Here is a 26,377-nt window from a genome sequence, read left to right on the forward strand (position 1 = left end):
CTTTTATTGACGTAAGGTATTTGCTTAAAAAGTTAACATTACACCTATTCTACACTTAAGCCATTTATTGTCTGTCTATATTTTGATAATACAAGGACAAATAAAATAAACAAAAAGAAATGGTTTACATTAATTTTTATCTTCACTGCCTTTTTGGTTATTGAGCCTACACGATAATCTTGCTAATCCGGCCATACCTTGAACATATGGGTGCCGGATTAGTGGAAGTGCCAGATTATTGAGAGTGTCTTACGTTTAGTGTAAGCACTTAGGAATTATTATACTTTGTAAACCTAAAGACCTATTCATTTTCATAGAAAACTTAGTCCTTGGGAGTGTTTACACTTAACAGAACAAAAAGCGGGCCACCCCTGAATTCCAATGTGTAGGCTGCACCTGACCGTACACAATAAACATAGCATAGCTTTGTTGCAGGTCCTCTAAACCCTCCCCAGTACAGTCATTTGACGACACACACAATGGGTACCAGAAGAGTCTACCAGGGAACAATACTCATTATGGCAGTCACAGTCTCGATGTAAACCAATACAGTCATACAACAAATATCATAAAATACGATATTAGAGATTAGACAATCCTCAACACTTTTAAATTACAATAAGTGAAGCTGCACAAGTCCCATCACACCCATTAAATGACATGAGCTTTTCTTCTGATCTGAATTTGAACCCACTGTTAACCAAACGAAACTTGCATGTCTGATCGACACTCGACTAGGCATAAAGAGATGTAAAATACTTAAGTTTTCATCAGTACTAATTTACAAGGACAAATGTCCAAACATGTAAATAAATAACGGTACGTTTATCACTGCACAGGGAACACCATGAAACTTTATTAACCCTGAGAAGTAACCACAAAAGATATATGTGTCAGATATTAAGTACATTGTGAGACCTTAACTTTTCCCGGCGAATCTAATGTTCAAATAACTTACGGGTTTGCTGCCGGGTGACGTCGTCGGACACTGCCGATATTTCGACAGGAGCACACCCTGCCATTCTCAAGGCACAAATGCAAGGAAGAAAATGTGCAAGCAAATTTAATACCTCGGTTCATAGAGGAGAAACAAGGAAGATACCACACACAGAACAAGTGTCAACACAACCAAAGATAACCAACGTCAGAAATATCGATGGTTACTATTAATCAACAGGTGAGGTAGCACTAATTTTGTCCCCCTGTTTTTTGAGGAGAGACAGAGCCGGATTCCAAGCAGCATTTAAACAAAATCCACCATCTCTGTTAATAAGGTTTCTTGACAGTCTGATTTCAACAGCTTCCTTAATAACACTATCCCAACAGCTTGACGTGCAAGCCAGAATCTCCGTGTTGTTGTATTCCATAGGATGACCGGTGTCAAGGCAATGTTCTGCAATAGCGGATTTGCTCGGCTGTTGTAAGCTTGTGTGATGCTCATGTTCAATACACCGGTCTTCCACAGTCCTGATTGTCTGACCAATATATGACATGCCACAACTGCAAGGAATACGATAGACCCCAGCCTTACGCAAACCAAGATCATCTTTTACGGATGCCAACAGGGCCTTAATCTTGGAAGGTGGTCGAAAAACACATTTCACATCATATTTCCGTAAAATACGGCCAATCCTGTTGGAAATGCTTCCTGCGTAAGGCAAAAAGGCTGTAGACATAAGTGCCACTTCGTTGCTATCGTCACTCACCCGTTGCACAGAAGGCTGATGGCGCAACGCACGTTTGATCTTCCTCTCACTATAACCATTCTGACGAAAGGTGACTTCGAGATGTGCTAGCTCAGCCACCAAACTTTCAGGGTCTGAGATAACGTGGGCCCTGTGAACCAAAGTGCGAAGTACTCCTTCACGCTGAGCTGGATGGTGACAACTATCAGCTCGCAGATACAAGTTAGTGTGGGTGGGCTTCCTATAAACAGAATGTCCCAACGTACCATCAGTCTTCCTTTTGACCAACACATCATGGAAGGGAAGGCATCCATTCTTTTCCACCTCCATAGTGAACTGAATATTCGGGTGGATTGAATTCAGATGTTCCAAAAACCAGTTTAAATTCTCACTACCATGAGGCCACACAACAAAAGTATCATCTACATATCTGAAAAAACACACAGGTTTCAAGGTCGCTGACTCCAATACACGTTCCTCAAAGTCCTCGATAAACAAATTGGCCACAATAGGTGACAACGGGCTTCCCATTGCAACTCCATCAGTCTGTTCGTAGTACTGACCACTGAATAAAAAGTAAGTGGAAGTCAGCACATGTCGAAACAAATTTGTTAATTCGACACCAAACTTAACCTCAATTAGCCGCAACGAATCAGAGAGAGGAACGCGAGTGAAAAGTGAAACCACATCAAAACTGACTAAAATATCAGAGTCATTCAAACGCAATCCCTGCAATCGACATAAGAAATCTGCAGAGTTCTTAATGTGGTGTTCACACCTACCTACTAGTGGGCTCAACAAACTAGCAAGATGTTTAGCTACACGATATGTTGGAGCACCAATATTAGAAACAATAGGCCCCGAAGGGACAGCCTCTTTATGGACCATAGGGAGGCCATATAATCTAGGTGGTACAGCACAGTAAGAATTAAGACTCTTGATAGTCTCCTGTGACAAAGAACTTTTCTTCAGGAGGCTATTTGTCTTTCTCTCAACACTCTTAGTAGGGTCAGCACCGATTTTGCGATACGCCGAATCAGAAAGTAGATACTGCATCTTTTGAATGTAATCATGCTTGTTCGACAAAACGGTGGCGTTACCCTTGTCCGCAGATAAAATAACAATACCAGGATCCATTCTAAGTGAACGTAAAGCAGCTGCCTCAGCTGCTTTAATGTTACACTTGGGTGGACGGGCCCCAGTCAACACACGACAAGCTTCCTTCCTAACCTCTTCCGCAGCCTCGGAAGGTAGTTTATAAACAGCCTGTTCGATAGAACTAATGACGACTTGTATCTGCGAGCTGATAATTGTCACCATCCAGCTCAGCGTAAAAGAGTACTTCGCACCTTGGTTCACAGTGCCCACGTTATCTCAGACCATGAAAGTTTGGCGGCTGAGCTAGCACATCTCGAAGTCACCTTTCGTCAGAATGGTTATAGTGAGAGGCAGATCAAACGTGCGTTGCGCCATCAGCCTTCTGTGCAACAGGTGAGTGACGATAGCAACGAAGTGGCACTTATGTCTACAGCCTTTTTGCCTTACGCAGGAAGCATTTCCAACAGGATTGGCCGTATTTTACGGAAATATGATGTGAAATGTGTTTTTTGACCACCTTCCAAGATTAAGGCCCTGTTGGTGTCCATAAAAGATGATCTTGGTTTGCGTAAGGCTGGGGTCTATCGTATTCCTTGCAGTTGTGGCATGTCATATATTGGTCAGACAATCAGGACTGTGGAAGACCGGTGTATTGAACATGAGCGTCACACACGCTTACAACAGCCGAGCTAATCCGCTATTGCAGAACATTGCCTTGACACCGGTCATCCTATGGAATACAACAACACGGAGATTCTGGCTTGCACGTCAAGCTGTTGGGATAGTGTTATTAAGGAAGCTGTTGAAATCAGACTGTCAAGCAACCTTATTAACAGAGATGGTGGATTTTGTTTAAATGCTGCTTGGAATCCGGCTCTGTCTCTCCTCAAAAAACAGAGGGACAAAATTAGTGCTACCTCACCTGTTGATTAATAGTAACCATCGATATTTCTGACGTTGGTTATCTTTGGTTGTGTTGACACTTGTTCTGTGTGTGGTATCTTCCTTGTTTCTCCTCTATGAACCGAGGTATTAAATTTGCTTGCACATTTTCTTCCTTGCATTTGTGCCTTGAGAATGGCAGGGTGTGCTCCTGTCGAAATATCGGTGGTGTCCAACGACGTCACCCGGCAGCAAACCCGTAAGTTATTTGAACATTAGATTCGCTGGGAAAAGTTAAGGTCTCACAATGTACTTAATATCTGACACATATACCTTTTGTGGTTACTTCTCAGGGTTAATAAAGTTTCATGGTATTCCCTGTGCAGTGATAAACGTACTGTTAGGGTGTTACTGGAACCTTAAACAATGATACAAATGATTTCTGCTTTGCAAGGATTCGAGTTCAGCATCATTCACTATTGTCTATTAGCCACATATACACATGAAATATTTATTGTTTCTTCACCAGTATCGAGATGTGCACATGCTCAGCTAGAGGTAACACAATGAGTAGCTATGCACTGCCTGGGACTCCAACCCTGCACATATTGCAATAGTTGACCCTATACGAAGAGGTGTCAACTATCAAATTCTCTTTCACTAGTAGTTAGGATCACATTGTTCATTCTCACTTTGAGGAGTTAGCACTATGAGGAAACAATGAAGCGATGGGAAAGTATCATCTCAAATGGTTCAAATCCAGAGAAAAATTGGAATTTGAGCTCTAATTTCAGTCCAGTGCCAATATATTCAAAATCTCAAGGTAACTTAAAACAACACATGAGGGCAACACATGAAGGTCCTATAGCCTTATATGACAATTAGTTCATGAACTAAAAGAATATTACTAGGGTAAGCAAGCTTACTAGAGTGTCTTTCTGCAAAGCAGTGACTTCCACCTCTGACAGCCAAAACTATCCCAACTCTGTTCCAGTCAGTAGTGAACGGACATGTTTAACCCTTTCAGGGGAAGTGGTTCCATTTGAAACCACCTACAATTATCTCATTTTGTGGCAAAAGCGCAGTGGCTACATTTGGGGACACCATTCAGCAGCCTAGTTGGTGCTGCCCTCTAGCGGCTGTCACTGGAACTACTTCAAAATCTGTAAATATTAGCAAGAAGTGAGGCGAGTTGGATAGCAATTTTTGTACGCTGTGCGCAAACGTCTTTGTTCTCAAATTGTGACTGTATTCTTCTGTATTAGGTAACTTTTATGGATGTATTAAATTTAGAATACTGTTCTGTTTACATTAATACTATATGTACTGCAGTAATAACCCAAATAATGCATTTATTTCCGTGAATGTTGTGGTGGCTCCATTTGAAACCACTGCTCCTGTAACTGCAGCGTGCTACTTGCCTTCAGTAGTCATATTGAGGTTGAAAGAAACGGAGAAGGATTACAGTGCAATGTCTCATTGAAAATGAGATTAGATGCAAAGCAGAATCTCGAACTGAGAAGGAAGGGGAAGGAAGTCATCTGTGTTTTTCGAAGGATAGATATAATGGCGTTTACTATAATATGATTTAAGGAGGTCACTGTAAACATAAATCAGTGCAGCCTGATGGCAATTTTAAGTACCACATGCTAACTCCATGTGGTACATACAGTCACATGCTAACTCCCCTCCCCATGAACCATGGACCTTGCCGTTGGTGGGGAGGCTTGTGTGCCTCAGCGATACAGATAGCCGTATCGTAGGTACAACCACAACGGAGGGGTATCTGTTGAGAGGCCAGACAAACGTGTGGTTCCTGAAGAGGGGCAGCAGCCTTTTCAGTAGTTGCAAGGGCAACAGTCTGGATGATTGACTGATCTGGCCTTGTAACAATAACCAAAACGGCCTTGCTGTGCTGATACTGCGAACGGCTGAAAGCAAGGGGAAACTACGGCCGTAATTTTTCCCGAGGGCATGCAGCTTTACTGTATGATTACATGATGATGGCGTCCTCTTGGGTAAAATATTCCGGAGGTAAAATAGTCCCCCATTCGGATCTCCGGGCGGGGACTACTCAAGAGGATGTCGTTATCAGGAGGAAGAAAACTGGCGTTCTACGGATCGGAGCGTGGAATGCCCGATCCCTTAATCGGGCAGGTAGGTTAGAAAATTTGAAAAGGGAAATGGATAGGTTAAAGTTAGATATAGTGGGAATTAGTGAAGTTCGGTGGCAGGAGGAACAAGACTTCTGGTCAGGTGACTACAGGGTTATAAACACAAAGTCAAATAGGGGTAATGCAGGAGTAGGTTTAATAATGAATAGGAAAATAGGAATGCGGGTAAGCTACTACAAACAGCATAGTGAACGCATTATTGTGGCCAAGATAGACACGAAGCCCACACCTACTACAGTAGTACAAGTTTATATGCCAACTAGCTCTGCAGATGACGAAGAAATTGAAGAAATGTATGATGAAATAAAAGAAATTATTCAGATAGTGAAGGGAGATGAAAATTTAATAGTCATGGGTGACTGGAATTCGAGTGTAGGAAAAGGGAGAGAAGGAAATGTAGTAGGTGAATATGGATTGGGGCTAAGAAATGAAAGAGGAAGCCGCCTGGTAGAATTTTGCACAGAGCACAACTTAATCATAGCTAACACTTGGTTTAAGAATCATGATAGAAGGTTGTATACATGGAAGAACCCTGGAGATACTAAAAGGTTTCAGATAGATTATATAATGGTAAGACAGAGATTTAGGAACCAGGTTTTAAATTGTAAGACATTTCCAGGGGCAGATGCGGACTCTGACCACAATCTATTGGTTATGACCTGTAGATTAAAACTGAAGAAACTGCAAAAAGGTGGTAATTTAAGGAGATGGGACCTGGATAAACTGAAAGAACCAGAGGTTGTACAGAGTTTCAGGGAGAGCATAAGGGAACAATTCACAGGAATGGGGGAAAGAAATACAGTAGAAGAAGAGGGATGAAGTAGTGAAGGCAGCAGAGGATCAAGTAGGTAAAAACACGAGGGCTAGTAGAAATCCTTGGGTAACAGAAGAAATATTGAATTTAATTGATGAAAGGAGAAAATATAAAAATGCAGTAAATGAAGCAGGCAAAAAGGAATACAAACGTCTCAAAAATGAGATCGACAGGAAGTGCAAAATGGCTAAGCAGGGATGGCTAGAGGACAAATGTAAGGATGTAGAGGCTTATCTCACTAAGGGTAAGATAGATACTGCCTACAGGAAAATTAAAGAGACCTTTGGAGATAAGAGAACCACTTGTATGAACATCAAGAGCTCTGATGGAAACCCAGTTCTAAGCAAAGAAGGGAAAGCAGAAAGGTGGAAGGAGTATATAGAGGGTCTATACAAGGGCGATGTACTTGAGGACAATATTATGGAAATGGAAGAGGATGTAGATGAAGATGAAATGGGAGATATGATACTGCGTGAAGAGTTTGACAGAGCACTGAAAGACCTGAGTCGAAACAAGGCCCCCGGAGTAGACAACATTCCATTGGAACTACTGACGGCCTTGGGAGAGCCAGTCCTGACAAAACTCTACCATCTGGTGAGCAAGATGTATGAAACAGGCGAAATACCCTCAGACTTCAAGAAGAATATAATAATTCCAATCCCAAAGAAAGCAGGTGTTGACAGATGTGAGAATTACCGAACCATCAGTTTAATAAGCCACAGCTGCAAAATACTAACACGAATTCTTTACAGACGAATGGAAAAACTAGTAGAAGCCAACCTCGGGGAAGATCAGTTTGGATTCCGTAGAAATACTGGAACACGTGAGGCAATACTGACCTTAAGACTTATCTTAGAAGAAAGATTAAGGAAAGGCAAACCTACATTTCTAGCATTTGTAGACTTAGAGAAAGCTTTTGACAATGTTGACTGGAATACTCTCTTTCAAATTCTGAAGGTGGCAGGGGTAAAATACAGGGAGCGAAAGGCTATTTACAATTTGTACAGAAACCAGGTGGCAGTTATAAGAGTCGAGGGACATGATAGGGAAGCAGTGGTTGGGAAGGGAGCAAGACAGGGTTGTAGCCTCTCCCCGATGTTATTCAATCTGTATATTGAGCAAGCAGTAAAGGAAACAAAAGAAAAATTCGGAGTAGGTATTAAAATCCATGGAGAAGAAATAAAAACTTTGAGGTTCGCCGATGACATTGTAATTCTGTCAGAGACAGCAAAGGACTTGGAAGAGCAGTTGAACGGAATGGATGGTGTCTTGAAGGGAGGATATAAGATGAACATCAACAAAGGCAAAACGAGGATAATGGAATGTAGTCGAATTAAGTCGGGTGATGTTGAGGGTATTAGATTAGGAAATGAGACACTTAAAGTAGTAAAGGAGTTTTGCTATTTGGGGAGCAAAATAACTGATGATGGTCGAAGTAGAGAGGATGTAAAATGTAGACTGGCAATGGCAAGGAAAGCGTTTCTGAAGAAGAGAAATTTGTTAACTTCGAGTATAGATTTAAGTGTGAGGAAGTCATTTCTGAAAGTATTTGTATGGAGTGTAGCCATGTATGGAAGTGAAACATGGACGGTAAATAGTTTAGACAAGAAGAGAATAGAAGCTTTCGAAATGTGGTGCTACAGAAGAATGCTGAAGATTAGATGGGTAGATCACATAACTAATGAGGAAGTATTGAATAGGATTGGGGAGAAGAGGAGTTTGTGGCACAACTTGACCAGAAGAAGGGATCGGTTGGTAGGACATGTTCTGAGGCATCAAGGGATCACCAATTTAGTATTGGAGGGCAGCGTGGAGGGTAAAAATCATAGGGGGAGACCAAGAGATGAATACACTAAGCAGATTCAGAAGGATGTAGGTTGCAGTAACTACTGGGAGATGAAGAAGCTTGCACAGGATAGAATAGCATGGAGAGCTGCATCAAACCAGTCTCAGTACTGAAGACCACAACAATGCTAACTCCATAAGGAGAAAATATTGTATAAGCCATAACAAACACTATCTCAAACAATAGCCTGTATATGGCCACAAAATGTATTGTTATTGAGATATATCTTGTGGCACAAAAGTGTTTTGCATTATGAACTGCTTCAAAAGGATGTGTCCTTCGCAGCTGATATTTGTTGCCAACAGAAGAGACGCCTTGCAGTCACAGAGCAACAAATGCCAGCTGGAAGACAGCACTAAGGAGCTTGATTGGCAAACACGCCTACCGCACGTCTTCAAATATGGCACCAGCATGTGTTTACCTTTCTCACCTCTAATTGATCAACCCCCAAGAAACTTTGTTTTGTTTTCTTTTTCTTGTTTTTGTTTCTTTTGTTTTGGCAACTGCACTTTAAAGATGGCTTACCTCGGAAACAGCAAGTCACTACATGAATGGGATCGAAAAACTACATGCTTACTATCAGATGGTTTTTGATAATGAGGTGGAATATGTTGTTGACAATTTCTCTGATATCTGTGTCCATTTTGTTCTACAACCTAATGGGAAATGCTATTAATATGTACTATACTAATGCAATGGTGTCTCATCATAATACCTTACTGCAAATGGCTATCTTAATTAAACAAAGTCTTCCTTCATACACAAGTAGCTTTACAAGGCTACAATGTAAATATGACAGTAACTGTGAGGGTAGTTGCTGAATGAAACAGTTTAACAGAATATTCAGTGATACGATTTCATTAACAGATTTGTGTATTTTTAGTAGCATTTCCACAGTATTTTATGTTTCTGACCTCTAGATCTACTGGTTATTGAACATAGCAAGACGACTTAAGTCCACAAAATTTCTGAAGATGTCATTCTGAGTTCAATATAGCTGTTTGTAGCTTTCTCACAAAGGAGGTAAAATGTTTTTGTCATGCCAGTTTGGAACTGAGAGCTACTGCCTCTTACTCTTTACAGTTTCATGGAGCAAGTGGCGAACTGCAACATTCATTGCCTCCTCATTGCCCTTGTGATGCCTGTTACAGATAATTCACAATGTAGACAACGAGATTAGTTGTATTTGCTGCATGAAAGTAATCTGCCCTGTCTGTAAACACATATTTGATAAGTCAATGACACACCTAAGTAGAATTTATTCAGAATCTTTTGACTGGTGTACCACGGATATGTCAAGCGAATCTTGCAAGGTAATTCTGTCATTCCAGAAAGTAACAAAACTTACCACAGTGACACTAGGCATGTTCCACTATGTTTTCATGACCCTATCACAGTCGTAGCAGGATGATTATATTTCTAGAGGCAGTCTCTTTATTGAGTGAGCTAACAATTAAGGAGTGCACCTTGTGCATCAATGATGCACTGGCTTTCACTGAGTTACAGATCCATTTAATTGACCGACACGTAGCAGGACGTGTGTACAAGTAATTTGTTCCAATGTTATGAAATACCCCCAAACCTATTGACAGCAAACCAGCATGGATTTGGAAAGCATCATTCTTGTAAGACACAGCTGGCAATTACTTTATTTGCATAATGTACTGTGTACAGGGGCTCTCAAATTGATTCCATATTTATAGGGTCGCAAAGAGGCTAATATTATCATTCCTCAAAAGTGGTTTCCAACCACATTGCTATCCTGCAGACTATTGTCTCAGTTGAGCGACTGGATTCTATTTCATGTATGAAAGATCATAGTGTGCAGAAACTGATGGGATGTCCATAGCAAAGCTGCTTATGAGTAATTATATCAAAATCCTTTTTGGAAATCTACAAATACGGAGCCAGTTTGAGAGCCCCTGTACACAGTACATCATGCAAATAAAGTTCCAGCTGTGTCACAAAAGAGTGATGCTCTACAAACCCATGCCGGTTTGATGTCAACAGGCAATATATTTTGGTGTATTTCATAATGTTGGAACGAATTGTTTGTTCACATGTCCTGCTACATGCTGTTGTCAATGAAATAGATCTGTAGCTCAGTGAATTACGTTAATTTCTTTCATAGTACTGTAGTGGTATGTGGAACTTTCCATTCTTCTCCCTCACTGTAAATAATAGAATACTCCGCATGACACCGTAGGAAAAGCAATTAAACCACTGCATCACTGATGTCCAGATGCACTCCTAAATTGTTAGCTCAAGAAAGACACTGCCTCTCAAAATATAATCATACTGCCATGACTATGATAGGGTCATGAAAACGTAGTGGAACATACCTAGTGGCACTGTGATAGTTTAGTTACTTCCAGGAATGAGAAAATTACCTTGCAAGATTCACTTGATATATCTGTGGTACACCAATCAAAAATTCTGAATGAATTCCACTTGGGTGTGCCACTGACATACGAGTTCACAGAGAGAGGACATCTCGACCAAGTGTTTGGACAGTGAGGAATAACTTCCCTGAAAGGGATGAAGTACAATTGACAGAAAACACAGAATCAGAATCAGCGCAATGTTCATGAACATCATGTATGCGGTTGGATTTGCAAACGGATAACATATGACCCTTTTTTTTGCATTTGTGACACACGGCCCAACGTTGTGGACAATCCTCTCGTGAATGTTTCGTAAAACAACGCAGACATGAAGGAAGTTGCCGTGGGTTTTGCTGCAGTTTCTTAGAGGTTTGTTAACGGTTAGGCCAAGGCTGCGCTTGGGAGCGTACTGCAGCCACGTCGGCCGGTGGGGACACGCCACACGCATTGTCAACAGTGCACAGAGGTTTTATTTCCCCGACGTCACCCCATGCCTCTATTTGAGCTCCAGCGGCACGAGAAATTTCAAAAGACTGAGCGATGGATAGGACTTCGAGAGTCGGATTCGCCAACTGAAGGGCACATTGCCTAAGTTTCTTGTCGGGCGCCGACCGGATAATAGCATCCCGTACCATGGAATCGGCGTAGGATTCTTTGTGAACTTCAGTAACAAATTGACACTTTCTACGGAGGCCTTGAAGTGCAGCAGCCCAAGTGCGATAGGATTGATTCGTTGTTTTTGACAACGATAAAATGCAACACAAGAGGCTACCACATGCGTATGCTTTTGAAAATAAACGGACAGAAGTGAGCACATTTCAGCAAAGGACAAAGACACAGGATCTTTCAAAGGAGCCAATTGCGACAACAACTGATACATTTGAGGTGAAATCCATGAAAGGAACAAAGACTTACATGTTTGGTCGTCTGCGACATGAAATGCCAAGAAGTGCTGTCGAAGACGTTTTTCGTAATCAGACCAGTCTTCCGCCGTCTCGTCGTAAGGAGGTAAAGGAGGTAGAGAGAACGACGAGATACGCCCCGCATTGGATGCCATGACGAAATCACGAATAGCATTTGTGAGAAGCGTATGCTGTTCTATGAGACCTTGCAATAGTTGCTCTAAAGTAGCCATGGAAACACGTGGGTCAACAATGAAAAAGAAAAATTCACTACCTCGTCGCCAATTGTTATAACTTCAAGTTGAACAAATATATTTCAAGGACGACGCAATACATGAAGTCACAGATCAAGTAAACAGAGTAAGACGTGTGTCACTTTTAACAGTCAAATCATAACTGAGTCCGAGTCTAGCAGCCGCTGGCTGGCCGCTTACGTGGCACTGCTGCTGCATGGCTGGCAGACAGCGCCGCATGTGAGGACGCGCATAACTGCGCGGCGGCACTTTGAAAGATCGGTGAGTCACAACAGAAAGGCAGAGGTCGTGGCAGAGTCGCGAGGTGCACTCCAACTGGTAACCCCCATCTGTGGGCAGATGTCAGAGGACTGGTTCTTCTCGTATGCAAAAAGAAATTGGATGATTAGGAAACTGTCGAATAGTGGTTGCGTAAGTGAGCAAGAGTTGGCACTGTTGGAAATGAAGGGGGAAGATACCCACATTTGCAAGGAGACGGTCTACAAGACTAGTCCAGAATGGACCAGTGGCCACTCTTACTCCAGGAAGATGGACTGGGTCCAATAATTTCAAAGCTGAAGGTGCTGCTGAGCCATAAACCCGGCAAGCATAGTCCACCTGGTACAAGACCTGGGCCTGGTAAATTTGGAGTAGAATAGTGTGATGCACACACTAATACACTAATAGGTATAGGCAAGAAAGCTGAGTGTGTTGGGCTAGCACATGCAGCTAGTATTTAGCTGACAAATATGGGGTAGCCATGTTAGCTTTTATATCAAAAATGAATCCTAAAAATCAGGGCTGTGCAACAATGTCCAAGCACTGGATACCCAATTACAATCCTGGGCCATGACGGACCATACCATGATGACAGAAATGTCTGACTTTCATTTTGGTGGGAAAGAACTGGAAGCCATGGGAAAGGGTTCAAGCAGTATTCCCTTGAATGGCTCCTTGGAGCTGGCACTCAACCAAGAATAGAGACAGACTATAACAAATTAAAAATGCAAAAGTTGTCATTTTTTGGGGGAGGGGGATGTCGCTGGGCAGACAGAGATGAGGAAGACTGTTATACAGTCATCACTGAGCCCTGTGGGATGCCATTCTCTTAGACTTCTTGTTAGCTGAGAGACATACCACCTCTAACCGAAAACAACCACTTGGATACAAAGTGAAGAATATAAAGGAATCCTTCAAAGCCACAGCCACACAGGGTAAGTAAAATTTGATGACACCAAACAGTGTGGTACATGTTATGCAGATCAAAAAGTCTGGGATGAGATGTTGGCATTTAGAAAAAGGCATGTTGGACCGCTGTTTCCAACATAACCAGATAATTGGTTGTCTATCATTCCTCCTGAAAGTCACGCTGATAGTGGAACTATAAACCCTGTTATCTGAGAAGCCAGCACAATTGCCAGCTTTTCAGGATTCTTCTTTGATAAAAAACTAACATGGCCACCCCATATTTGTCAGCTAAATACTAGCTGCATGTGACAGCCTAACAATCTCAGCAATCCTTTCAAGCAGTTAGCAGAGCACGTTGGTAAGGCTAACTGGTCAGTATCTGTAGATAGATGATCGGTTTTTACCTAGTTTAAGGAGTGGTTAGGCGGTTGGTTTAAAAGAGGAGGAGAAGGGACCAAACTGCTAGGTCATCGGTCCCTTGTTCCGATTAAAATAATGCCACAAGGGTGAGAATAAAACTAATGAGGCTTATAACACAAAATGGGGAGGACGGAAAACCACAAAACGACAGAAAGGCAACAAACACTACAAGGAACGAAAGAGGACAAGAAAATCATAGAGACACGCAAGAAACAGGTAGAAGAGATTAAAACAAGAAAGCAAGGAGTGGGATGATCATATTACCTCACCATCACAAAAGGGAAAATACTTTCAGGTCAAATACAGCTGAAGGTCCTGACAAGGAGTGTCTCAATAACATTCAGGTGTTGAGTCATGTGGTTATGAATTTAATCACAGCCTGAGGCTGTATCATGATACAACAAGAGCCTGAAGCAGTTACCCATTAGTGAAAGGTTTGTTACATAATTTGACGATAGGGGCATGCCCTGAATTTGTCTTTTAAGCATTCAGTAAGTAGCCAGGTAAGAAGAGGATGCTGATTCTGTCGCAAAGTAGATCATGAGGCTTTCTGCAAGAACCAACACATCAGCAGATATACCACCATGGAGGAGGAGACTTGGTACAGTTGTTGATATTTAGCGGACTGGCAGACTGACAAGGCTGAATCGTACTTGGGTTGAAGAGGCATTCTCGAAGAGGAGATACAGTGCTTCCAGCACTCCTCCTTACTGCATTTAATTATATAGCTGCTTAAAAGTGACGAGCATCTTCTGAGGGATGTCACTTGAGACGTTTAAGGGCCCTTTGACAATTCTGAATACCTGCTGTAATGTCTTTGGCCCACTACTGCATTGGCTGGCAGCAGAAAGGGCCCATACTAAGGAGGATAGCAGTTCCAATGGCAAGGTGATCACATCAGAGGTGTAGGAGAGGGGAGGGATATTAGGACAGGTGTGGGGGAAGACATCGTAGTGCTGCCTGTGGGGGTGTGAAGGGATGTGGCAGGGACAATACACTCAGGTGACAAAAGTTGTGATAGCAATATGCACATACATAGATGGTGGTAGTATTGCCTACACAAGGCGTAAAAGGACAGTTCATTGGCATAGCTGTCATTTGTGCTCAGGTAGTTCATGTGAAAAGGTTTCCGACAAGATTATGGCTGCACAATAGAACTTGACAGACTTGGAACACAGAAGAGCAGTTGGAGCTAGACACATGGGACATTCCATTTCAGAAATCGTTAAGGAATTCAATATTCCAAGATCCACAGTGTCAAGAGCTGGCAGAGATTCCAAATTTCTGGTATTACCTCTCATCACAGCCTTCACTTAAAGACCAAGAGCAGCAGCCTTTACACAGAGTTGTCAGAGCAAACAGACAAGTAACAGTGCGTGAAATAACCACAGAAATCAATGTGGGGCGTTTTACGAATGTATCCTTTAAGATAGTGTGGCAAAATCTGGCATTAACAGACTATGGCAGCAGGTGACCAACATGAGTGGCTCTCCTGAGCTCCTGACCATGTTGGACCCTAGGCCACTGGAAAACTGTGACCTGGTCACATGAGTACCAATTCAGTCAGTTAGAGATGGTGGTAGGGTTCAAGTATGGCACAGACCCCAGGAAGCCATGGACCCAAGTTTTCAAGAAGGCACTGTGCAAGTGGGTGGTGGCCCCATAATGGTGTGGGCTGTGTTTACACGGGATGGACTGGGACCTCTGGTGCAAATAAACTACTTTGAGACCATTTTCAGCTGTTTGTGGACTTCTTGTTCTCAAACAATGGAATTTTTACGGATGACAATGCGGGAGTCACCAGACTACAATTGTTTGCGACTGGTTTGAAGAACATTCTGGACAATTTGAGAGAATAATTTGGCTAACAGTCACCCAACATGAATCCCATCGAACATTTATGGAACATAATCAAGAAGTCAGTTCAGGCACAAAATTGTCACCGGCATCACTTTTGCAATTATGGATGGCTATAGAGACAGTATGGCTCAATATTTCTGCAGGGAACTTCCAACAACTTGTTGAGTCCATGCCATGTCGAATTACTGCACTATACAGGGCAAAATGATGTCCGATAACATTAGGAGATACCCCACGACTTGTCACTCCAGTGTATAGTGGGATGGTAAGTGCAGCAACGGGAGGCTGAGTGGGTGGGGCAGAAGGGAAAAGGAGAGAAGCATAGATTGCTGCACATTTTTAGAGGAGGAGGAGGATTGTTTGAAGTTGAACATTGGGCCAACCTAAAGGTCATTAAATGAAGGCCATTCTCTCATTTGGATAAACATATCTAAGTATGTGTACTGTGGTCTTACTAAGGGAACCATTCTGGAATTTGCATGAAGTGACACAAAGGGAGAAGGGGGTCAATTGCAATAGTTCACACATTCGAGACCAGTTTCTAAGTATCATTCCAATGTCTTAACCAATATACCACCTGAGGTCATTAGTAAGTTACTGTATAATAAGTGAGACTGCATTCCACTAGTGTTCTTTATTTACCTGAAAAGATAGCATGAAGTGAGACAAGTTAGTAAACAGTCTTGAAGTAGCTGTTGTGATTTTCAGTTCTGAGACTGGTTTGACGCATCTCTCCATTCTACTCTATCATGTGCAAGCTTGGCTCTGAGCACTATGGGACTTAACATCTGAGATCATCAGTCCCCTAGACTGCTTAAACCTAACTAACCTAAGGACATCACACACATCCACGCCCATGGCAGGATTCGAACCTGCGACTGTAGCAGCAGCAGCAGCAGCACAGTTCTGGACTGAAGCGCCTAGAACCGCTCGGCCACAGTGGCCGGCCTGTGCAAGCTTCTTCATCTCCAAGTAACTACTGCAACTTACATCCTTCTGAATCTCTTAGTGTATTCATCTTTCGGTCTCCCTCTACAATTTTTACCCCCCACGCTGCCCTCCAATACTAAATTGGTTGTCCCTTGATGCCTCAGAACATGTCCTACCAACCGATCCCTTTCTCTAGTCAAGTTGTGCCACAAATGCCTCTTCTCCCCAGTATGATTCAGCACCTCCTCATTAGTTATGTGATCTAGCCATCCATCTGATCTTCAGCATTCTGCAGCACCACATTTCGAAGGCTTCCATACATGGCTACACTCCATACAAATACTTTCGGAAAAGACTTCCTGACACTTAAATCTATACTCGATGTCAACAAATTTCTCGTCCTCGGAAACGCTTTCCTTGCCATTGCCAGTCTACATTTTATATTCTCTCTACTTTGACCATCATCAGTTATTTTGCTCCCCAAAAAGCAAAACTCCTTTACTACTTTAAGTGTATCATTTCCTAATCTAATTCCCTCAGCATCACCTGATTTAATTCACCTACATTCCATTATCCTTGTTTTGCTTTTGTTGATGTTCGTCTTATAGCCTCATTTCAAGACACTGTCCATTCCCTACAACTGCTCTTCCAGGTCCTTGGTGTGACTGACAGAATTACAATGGCACTGGTAAACCTCAAAGTTTTTATTTCTTCATGGATTTTAATTCCTACTCCAAATTTTTCTTTTGTTTTCTTCACTGCTTGCTCAATATATAGATTGAATAACATTGGGGATAGGCTACAACCCTGTCTCACTCCCTTCCCGACCACTGCTTCCCTTTCATACCCCTCGACTCTTATAGCTGCTACTGATTTCTGTACAAATTGTAAATAGCCTTTTGCTCCCTGTATTTGACCCCAGCCATCTTCAGAATTTGAAAGAGAGTATTCCAGTCAACACTGTCAAAAACTTTCTCTAAGTTTACAAATGCTAGAAACACAGGTTTGCCTTTCCTTAATCTATCTTCTAAGTTGTAGGGTCAGTATTGCCAAACAAGTTCCAACATTTCTACGAAATCCAAACTGATCTTCCCCATGGTCAGCTTCTACCAGTTTTTCCATTCGTCTGTAAGGAATTAGTGTTAATATTTTACAGCCGTGACTTATCAAACTGATAGTTCGGTAATTTTCACACCTGTCAACACCTGCTTTCTTTGGAATTCTAATCATTATCTTCTTCTTGAAGTCTGAGGGTATTTCACTTGTCTCATACATCTTGCTCACCAGATGGTAGAGTTTTGTTAGGGCTAGCTCTGTCAAGGCTAACAGCAGTTCTAATGGAATGTTGTCTACTCCCAGGGCCTTGTTTCGACTTAGGTCTTTCAGTACTCTGTAAAATTTGTCATGCAGTATCATATATCCCATTTCATCTTCATCTACGTCCTCTTCTATTTCCATAATATTGTCCTCAAGTTGATCACCCTTGTACAGACCCTCCATATACTCCTTCCACCTTTCTGATTTCCCTTCTTTGCTTACAATTGGTTTTCCATTTGAGCTCTTGATATTCATGTAAGCGGTTCTCTTTTCTCCAAAGGTCTCTCTAATTTTCCTGTAAGCAGTATCTATCTTACCTTTAGTGATATATGCATCCACATCCTGACATTTGTCCTCTAGCCCTTAGCGATTTTGCACTTCCCGATTACCTTTTTTTCCCATCCTCCTTCTACTGTATTTCTTTCCCCCATTCTTGTCAATCATTCCGTAGTGCTCTCTCTGAAACTTTCTACAACCTCAGGTTCTTTCAGTTTATCCAGGTCCCATCTCCTTAAATTCGTCCATTTTTGCAGTTTCTTCAGTTTTAATCTACAATTCATAGCCAATAGCTTTGGTCAGAGTCCATATCTGCCCCTGGAAATGTCTTACAATTTAAAACCTAGTTCCTAAATCTCTGTTTATCATTACCTTCCAGTGTCTCCGGGCCTCTTCCACGTATACAACCTTCTTTCACGATTTTTAAACCCAGTATTAGCTACAATTAAGTTACGCCCTGTGCAAAATTTTACCGAGTGGCTTCCTCTTTCATTTCTTACTCTCATTCCATATTACCTACTACTTTTCCTTCTCTTCCTTTTCCTACTATCGAATTCCAGTCCCCCATGACTATTAAATTTTCTTCTCCCTTTACTATCTGAATAATTTCTTTTATCTCATCATAAATTTCTTCAATTTCTTGATCATCTGTGGAGCTAGTTGCCATATAAGCTTGTACTACTGTCGTAGGTATGGGCTTCGTATCTATCTTGGCAAAACAATGTATTCACTATGCTGTTCGTAGTAGCTTACCCATGCTCCTAATTTTTCATTCATTATTAAACCTAATCCTGCATTACCTGTATTTGATTTTGTATTTATAACCCTGTACTCACCTCACCAGAAGTCTTGTTCCTTCTACCACCAGACTTCACTAATTTCCACTATGTCAAACTATAACCCATCCATTTCACTTTTTAAATTTTTTAACCTACCTGCCCAGTTAAGGAATCTCACATTCCACTCTCCGAACTGTAGAATGCCAGTTTTATTTCTTCTGATATCAATGTCCTCCTGACTATTCCCTGCCCGGAGATCCGAATGGGTGGGCTATTTTACCTCCAGAATATTTTACGTAAGAGGACACCATCATCATTAACCATACAGTAAAGTTGCATGCCCTCAAGAAAAATTATGGCTGTAGTTTTCCACAGCTATCAGACTTTCACAGTACCCCACGGCTTGCGGACTTTTGCAGTACCAGCACAGCAAGGCCATTTTGGTTTATGTTACAGGGTCAGATCAGTCAAACATCCAGACCGTTGCCCCTGGAACTACTGAAAAGGCTGCTGCCCCTCTTCAGGAATCTAACAGTCTTACAGACTTCATTTGATCCATTAGAAATTGGTTTGTGAAACCGTAAAGAAATCTTTGGCAACATGTCTCCCACTTTTACCACAAAGGAAAAATACAAATCTTAGTTGCCACATTCAGAAGAGAGGGGGAAAAAAGAAGAGAGAATCCAATAAACTTACAAACAGCTAGAATGGTAACCAGTATTACAACAACCACTAAAGAAACCATTACGTATTCAATGATCAGTTCTCTAGTAATATGTATTAGAGTAGGCTGTTCCAGTGCTGCCCCAGAGGGTGTGGGCACTGCTGTGCACACCTCAGCTCATTTGCTGGCAGGTGCAGCTAGTGTAGGCTACCCACCAGCCATACATTCTGCACAAGCTCTGAACGCATCACCAAACGTGCCCACTGGCCTTTTCCCCACCACTGCCCCACCTGTACCTGTGGGCACCCAGCTGCCCCCAAGTGGGAACATGAACTGAAACAGCCTCTATTACAGTAACTGGCACAGTAAGAACTTTACAGTAAAAAAGGCAATATTTTCCATAAGAATCTACATATTTACTATATGTATAATGTATAATCATCTTTTCTATACTTCACTTTAAAGATCACAGAAATTTACTAGCCACTGTCCTTGCAGAGGTGCTCACCCTATATCTACATCCACATCTACACGGACACACTGAAAATCACATTTAAATGCCTGGCAGAGGGTCCATCAAACACCATCACAATAATTCTCTATTATTCTGATCTCAAACAATGTGCAGAAAAAACTAACTCCTAGATCTTTCCATGCAGTCTCCGATTTACCATATTTAATTATGATGATCATTTCTTCCTACGTGTCAGTGCCAACGAAATATTTTCACATTCAGAGGAGAAACTTGGTGACTGAAATTTCATGAGAAGATTCTGCCGCACCGAAAAATGCCTTTGTTTTAATAATGTGCACCCCAATTCCTGGATCATGTCAGTGTCACTCTCTCCCCTATTTCTCGATAATACAAAATGTGCTGCTGCTCTTTGAATTCCTCAATGTACTCCATTAATCTTATTTGGTAAGGCTCACACACTACACACCAGTACTCAAAAGAGGATGGATGGACAAGCTTAGTGTCGGCAGTTTTAGTAGACTGGTTGCATCTTCTACGTGTTCCACCAATAGAACACATTCTTTGGTTCGCCTTCCCCACAACATTTTCTGTGTGTTCTTGCCAAATTTCTGTGTGTTCTTGCCAAAACCCAGCATTCTTTTCATTATACAACTACTCTGTAAACAATGTGTTGCTAAATGTGAAATTTACATTTTTTAACTGCCAAATAAAATTCTTATAACTAATTAAACAACAGAACTACACAGACAACTTAACAACGAGGATTTGTGAAAAAACTAACACACAGACATTAAAAATTGGTCCCTATAAAAATAGTTGGTCATATGCTGTAATGTAACAAACGAACTGTAAGGTTTAATTGAATGTTATCAATTATACAAAGACACAAATCAAGACTACACTCACTCATGAGCCATATGATGCAATACGTGCATTAAGATAAGTTTACTTAAAAAAATTTGACCTTCCAGATCCAAAAGCAATAAGGGAGGCAGAGCAGGGCTTTCAGAGAGAGAGAGAGAGAGAGAGAGAGAGGGGGGGGGGGAGGAGAATGGGATAAATACCTGGTGTTTTTGGTGTCTGTGGCCCACCACCTGTCTTCTTGTACAGCAGTGAATTGAAGAAGTTAGCTAAAACTCCTTCCCCACTGCCTGTCACACTTGGTTTTGTGCTGTCAATCTGAAGATAAGAAATTTGAATATGGATTAACAACAACAACAGCAACACCACACACACACACACACACACACACACACACACACACACACACAAACGAATAACAGACTTAACAATGTAGCTCAAAATACTGCAGGATATAAACTGTAAATAATGTTCAGCATTTTAGATTGCATGTTACCAGCAATATCATCAATTTTACCAAAAGTGAGGCCGAAATATGTTCTACTGTTTTAGGAGCAAGTAGTGCTTCCCACACATTAAGCTGTGAGGTAGGAAAGATTGTCATAAGGACTGTCATCTATCACCAAGGTGAAGTATGTGGTAAAAGGCTTTCAGTTTTCAGCTCTGACGCCAAGAGTGTCAGCCATATGTCGCCAGAGGCTACGGATGTACGGGTGTGACATCTCCCATCCCCACAATGGACTGGCTACTGTGTTATGCTTGGGCACCTAATCTGGTCCACTCACACAAGAGGTACTTCAGAGAATACTGACCAGTGAGTGCAAAATGTGCCACATTGGGTGCCTTTCCCTGCACAGCCCAAACTACTGTAAAATTTTGAGAGAATGGAAGACAGACCCATAAGTGGAGACCAAATCTGAATTCACTGAAATGAACAAGGGGCAGAAAGTATGACTAAGCAGAATAAGCAATCATAATCAGTGTTCAGTAATAAGCGAAGATGTCAGCAGTGAAGCTGTACTACAGACCAAGTCAGATAAGAAAGAGTGGGATAACAGCACAAGAAAGGAGGGAGTACTGCAATGCCTTGGGACCGTACGCTCATCGCACATGTACTTCCAAAAGTTGCACGAGACCTATGGTTGGGGGGTGGGGGTGTTTAGTCCACTGTAATTGGGTCTGCACTTTCTTCCAGCTTTTAATTCACATCTTTGAAATGACAATCACCTGTACCTCCTGCAAATACTACGCAGTTGTATCTGTCATGTAGGAAGGATGGAAGGACGATCATGGTTTCATTCCCATCAATGATAAGGTCACTAAAGAAACTCTACTGCTGAGAACCATTTATTTTGGACTCGTTACCTACACAATCTGTGTGTGCAAACTCTTCTTTACTCTACCCGTCTTCATTCTTTACATATTCCTTGATTTTCTCTTTTCAATCACAAGCGAAACCAAGTTACAACGGTTTTCATTCTGATGTTCATGTGTACTGTAAGTAGTGATCAAATGATTACTTTTTCTGTAGCATATTACACTGCGCATCAGACTTTCAGAAAGAAGAAGCTAAATATACAACAGCTCTCTAATTTGCCAAGTGAGATTTGAAGGTTTGGGTAACAGTATAGTTATCATGAAATTGGCCTTTTATACACTGAAATTCAAATTTGTAGGAAAAAAAAATAGATTTTGATGATTGTGACTACATGAATTGCTCAGATACGAGGGGGGACCCAAAAATAACCGCAATTTCTTTCTAGAAAGCATATACTTTATTGTTTTCAAATACAACCTTAATCTCCTTCAAAGTACTCTCCATTAGCATTAATACACTTGTCCAAATGCTCATTCCAGTGTTCGAAGCACCTTTTAAATTCATCCTCTTTGATACCTGCCAGCACTTTCATGACATTGAGTTTTACGTCTTCCACATCCACAAAACACTTCCCTCTCAAGAGTCTTTTCATCCTCGGGAACAGGAAGTCCAAGGGTGCTAAATCCAGTGAATAGAGCATGTGGGTCAAGGCAGTCATGTTCGTTGAGGCCAAAAACTGGCGAACGCTGAGAGCCGTGTGCACGAGAGCATTGTCGTGATGCAGGAACCACATGCCAGAATCCCACAAAGCCGGACGTTTCCGCAACAAACTTTTGCGAAGCTGTTTCATAACCTCGAAATAGAATTTTTGGTTTACTGACTGGTTATCAGGGACAAATTCAGAGTGTACAATCCCTTTCATGTAAAAAAAAAAAAAAGGAGAGAGAGAGAAGAAGAAGAAGAAGAAAAAAAAAAAAAAAAAACAACCAGGATCAACATTGTTTTCACATTCAATTTCACTTGTCAAGCTTTTTTTGGTCGAGATGAGCCAGATGACTTCCATTGTGATGACTGTTGCTTACTTTCTGGATCGTACCCATAGCACCATGACTCATCCACCTGTAATGATTTTTTCGAAAAAATGTGGATCATCTTTGAATACGTCCTTCATTTCGAGACAGGCTTGAACCGTGACGATCCCTTTGATCTCTGGTAAGAAGCTTCAGCACGAATTCCGCTGCCACTTTTCACATCCCCAAATCGATGGTCAAGATGCACTGAATTGAGCTCCAGGACAACCCAGACAAGTTCTCGAGTTGGTTGATTGTCCTGTGTCGATCTTCACTGATGAGATCACGGATTTTGTCGATGTTGTCTTCGCTTCGAGCAGTTGAAGGTCGACCGGAACAGGGCTCATTTTCAACCACCATTTCTCCCTTTTTAAACCGAGAAAACCATTCATACACTTGCATTTTACTAAGAGCATGGTCACATCTGCACTGTATGCACACTCAAAGAACTGCCAAATAAACCACACTTCTCACTGTTGGGTGATGCCGTGTGGCAGAATAACTCAGCAGAGCTCCTACTACAACCCGCTGGTCACGCAACCTGCTACTACAAGTACACGATGTGCAGCATTACGATTCCGGTTACTTTTAGGTCCCCCCTTGTATGTAAGAGAAAAGAATGTTTTTTAAAACAAAGTTCAACACTACTAGTATAAGAGACAGTGTGGTTCCAGATGTTAATACAATTTTCAGCTTTAAGTGCATGTATTGTAGGCCTATATTTGTAGGCCTACATTAAATTTCCCTAGGTATAAGAACATCAACTCTTATCATAAATAGTTCTCATACTTCACATTAATAAATCTGAACAATTTTATGTAACAATGAAAATAACCAATATAATAGAAGGAAACATTCCACGTGGGAAAAATTATATATAAAAACAAAGATGAGGTGACTTACCGAACAAAAGTGCTGGCAGGTCGATAGACACACAAACAAACACAAACATACACACAAAATTCAAGCTTTCGCAACAAACTGTTGCCTCATCAGGAAAGAGGGAAGGAGAGGGCAAGACGAAAGGAAGTGGGTTTTAAGGGAGAGGGTAAGGAGTCATTCCAATCCCGGGAGCGGAAAGACTTACCTTAGGGTCTTTAAATATGTCTGCTTGTGTCTGTATGTGTGGATGGATATGTGCGTGTGTGCGAGAGTATACCTGTCCTTTTTTCCCCCTAAGGTAAGTCTTTCCGCTCCCGGGATTGGAATGACTCCTTACCCTCTCCCTTAAAACCCACTTCCTTTCGTCTTCCCCTCTCCTTCCCTCTTTCCTGATGAGGCAACAGTTTGTTGCGAAAGCTTGAATTTTGTGTGTATGTTTGTGTTTGTTTGTGTGTCTATCGACCTGCCAGCACTTTCGTTCGGTAAGTCACCTCATCTTTGTTTTTATATATGAAAATAACCAATTATTGATAGTATAATGTAAATGGATAGATTAAAAAAATCTACTCACCAAGCAGCAGCAGGGGAACACACACACAAAAGGATTTAACTTTTACAAGCTTTCAGAGCCATTGGAAGAGTTGAAGGGGAAGGAAGAGGGGTGAAAGGAAAGGACTGGATAGGTTTAGGGAAAGGGGTACAGTTTAGAAAAGTCACCCAGTATCTCGGGCCAAGGGAGTCTTGCCGGATGGGATGAGAAGGAAAGACTGATTGTTGGCAGGATGAGATCTGAAAACCCAGAGCTTAAAGGTGGAAGACAGTGTAACATGTAAGACAGAGATTACCAGTAAAACATTGAGCACAAGTTAATAAGAGTAAAAAGCTAAGTGCATTGTATGTAATAGAAGTGGGCCGGGGGATGGTGAAACATAGGCAAGTTAGAAAATGAAAGATGCAGGAACCTAAAATGGAGTGAATTCCAATCACCAACTTTCTTCTCTGAATGCGAAAATATTTTGTTGACACCGACCTACATAGGGAGATGACGTGTGTGGTGAAACAGGCACCAAGATCATGACTGTCATGCTGTACAGCATTTTCTGCAACAAGATATTGTGTGTTGCCTGTATACACCCTTTGCCTATGCCCGTTCATCCTGACTGATAACTGGCTGTTAGTCACACCGATATAAAAGGCTGAACAGCTTTTGCATAATAGCTGGTATATGATGTGTAGTTTCACAGGTTACTCTCCCTTTGAAAGTATATGTTTTGCCACTTACAGGGCTGTAATAGGTGGTGGTAGGAGGGTGTATAGTGCAAATCTTGCACTGGGGATGGTTACAGGGGTAGGAGCTACAGGGTAGGGAGACGGGTGCAGAAGGAACATAAGGTCTGATATTGCAGAGATTGGGCAGCAACGAAAAGCTATTCTAGGTGTGATGGGCAAAATCTCAAACAGAATGGATCTCATTTCAGAGCATGATTTTAGGAAGTCATGGCCTTGTCAAAGTAGCTGATTGACACAGTCAAGACCAGGATAATACAGAGGGACAAGTGGTGTGCTCCGAAGCTTTTTTTTTTTTTTTTGAGGGATCAATAGTACCAGGATTGGATGTGATGGCTCAGGAAATCTGTTTTTGAATTAGGCTGTTGGGACAATGTCCAGTGAAGGCTGACGTGAGAGTGGTGTAATTTTGTGAAGAGTCTGCATCTGAACAGAGATGTTTGCCTCAAATGCCAAGGCTGTATGGGAGACTGTTTGACATGGAAATGATGGCAACTGTCAAAATTTAAGTACTGTTGTTTGTTAATGGATTTGATGGGGACAAATGTGTAGCTGGCCTTCAGTGTGGACGAGATCAAAAGCAAGGAAAGTGGCATGGGATTTGGAATAGGACCATGTGAAATTTAATTGGGAGAAGGTATTTAGAGATTCCAGGAATTTTAGCGGGCCAGCCTCACCATGAGTCCATACGGCAAAGATGTCATCAATGTATCTAAACCAAACCAGAGGCTGAAGAATTATGGATCCCCACCTCCTCCAAGTGACCCGTGAAAAGGCTGACATAGGAAGGAGCCATCCTGGTTCCCATGACCATACCCCTGATCTGTTAGTATGTCTGACCTTCAAAGGTGAAGTAATTGTTGGTAAGTATAAAGTTGATTAAGGTGAGCAAGAAGGACATCATAGGCTAGGAGACAGATGGACATTGACTAAGGAAATGTTCAGCAGCAGACAGACCATGTATGGGGGGGGGGGGTATTGGTATAGGCGGAGATGGCATCAAACTGTACCCCTTACCCTAAAAGTCTCCAA

At 41.7% G+C, this 26,377-nt stretch overlaps 1 protein-coding gene across 2 annotated transcripts in view; it reads right to left on the reverse strand.

The window, feature by feature from the left end:
* Positions 1-26,377, reverse strand: part of LOC124798389 (cytoplasmic dynein 1 light intermediate chain 2) — a 120,832-nt gene that overhangs the window by 11,026 nt on the left and 83,429 nt on the right. For both annotated transcript variants that reach the window (XM_047261764.1, XM_047261765.1), the window contains exon 9: positions 20,992-21,106. In XM_047261764.1, the coding sequence (XP_047117720.1) occupies positions 20,992-21,106 (115 nt within the window). The remainder of the gene's footprint in view (positions 1-20,991; positions 21,107-26,377) is intronic.

The sequence above is a fragment of the Schistocerca piceifrons genome, chromosome 5 (genome assembly GCF_021461385.2).
Source record: "Schistocerca piceifrons isolate TAMUIC-IGC-003096 chromosome 5, iqSchPice1.1, whole genome shotgun sequence".
NCBI lineage: Eukaryota > Metazoa > Arthropoda > Insecta > Orthoptera > Acrididae > Schistocerca > Schistocerca piceifrons.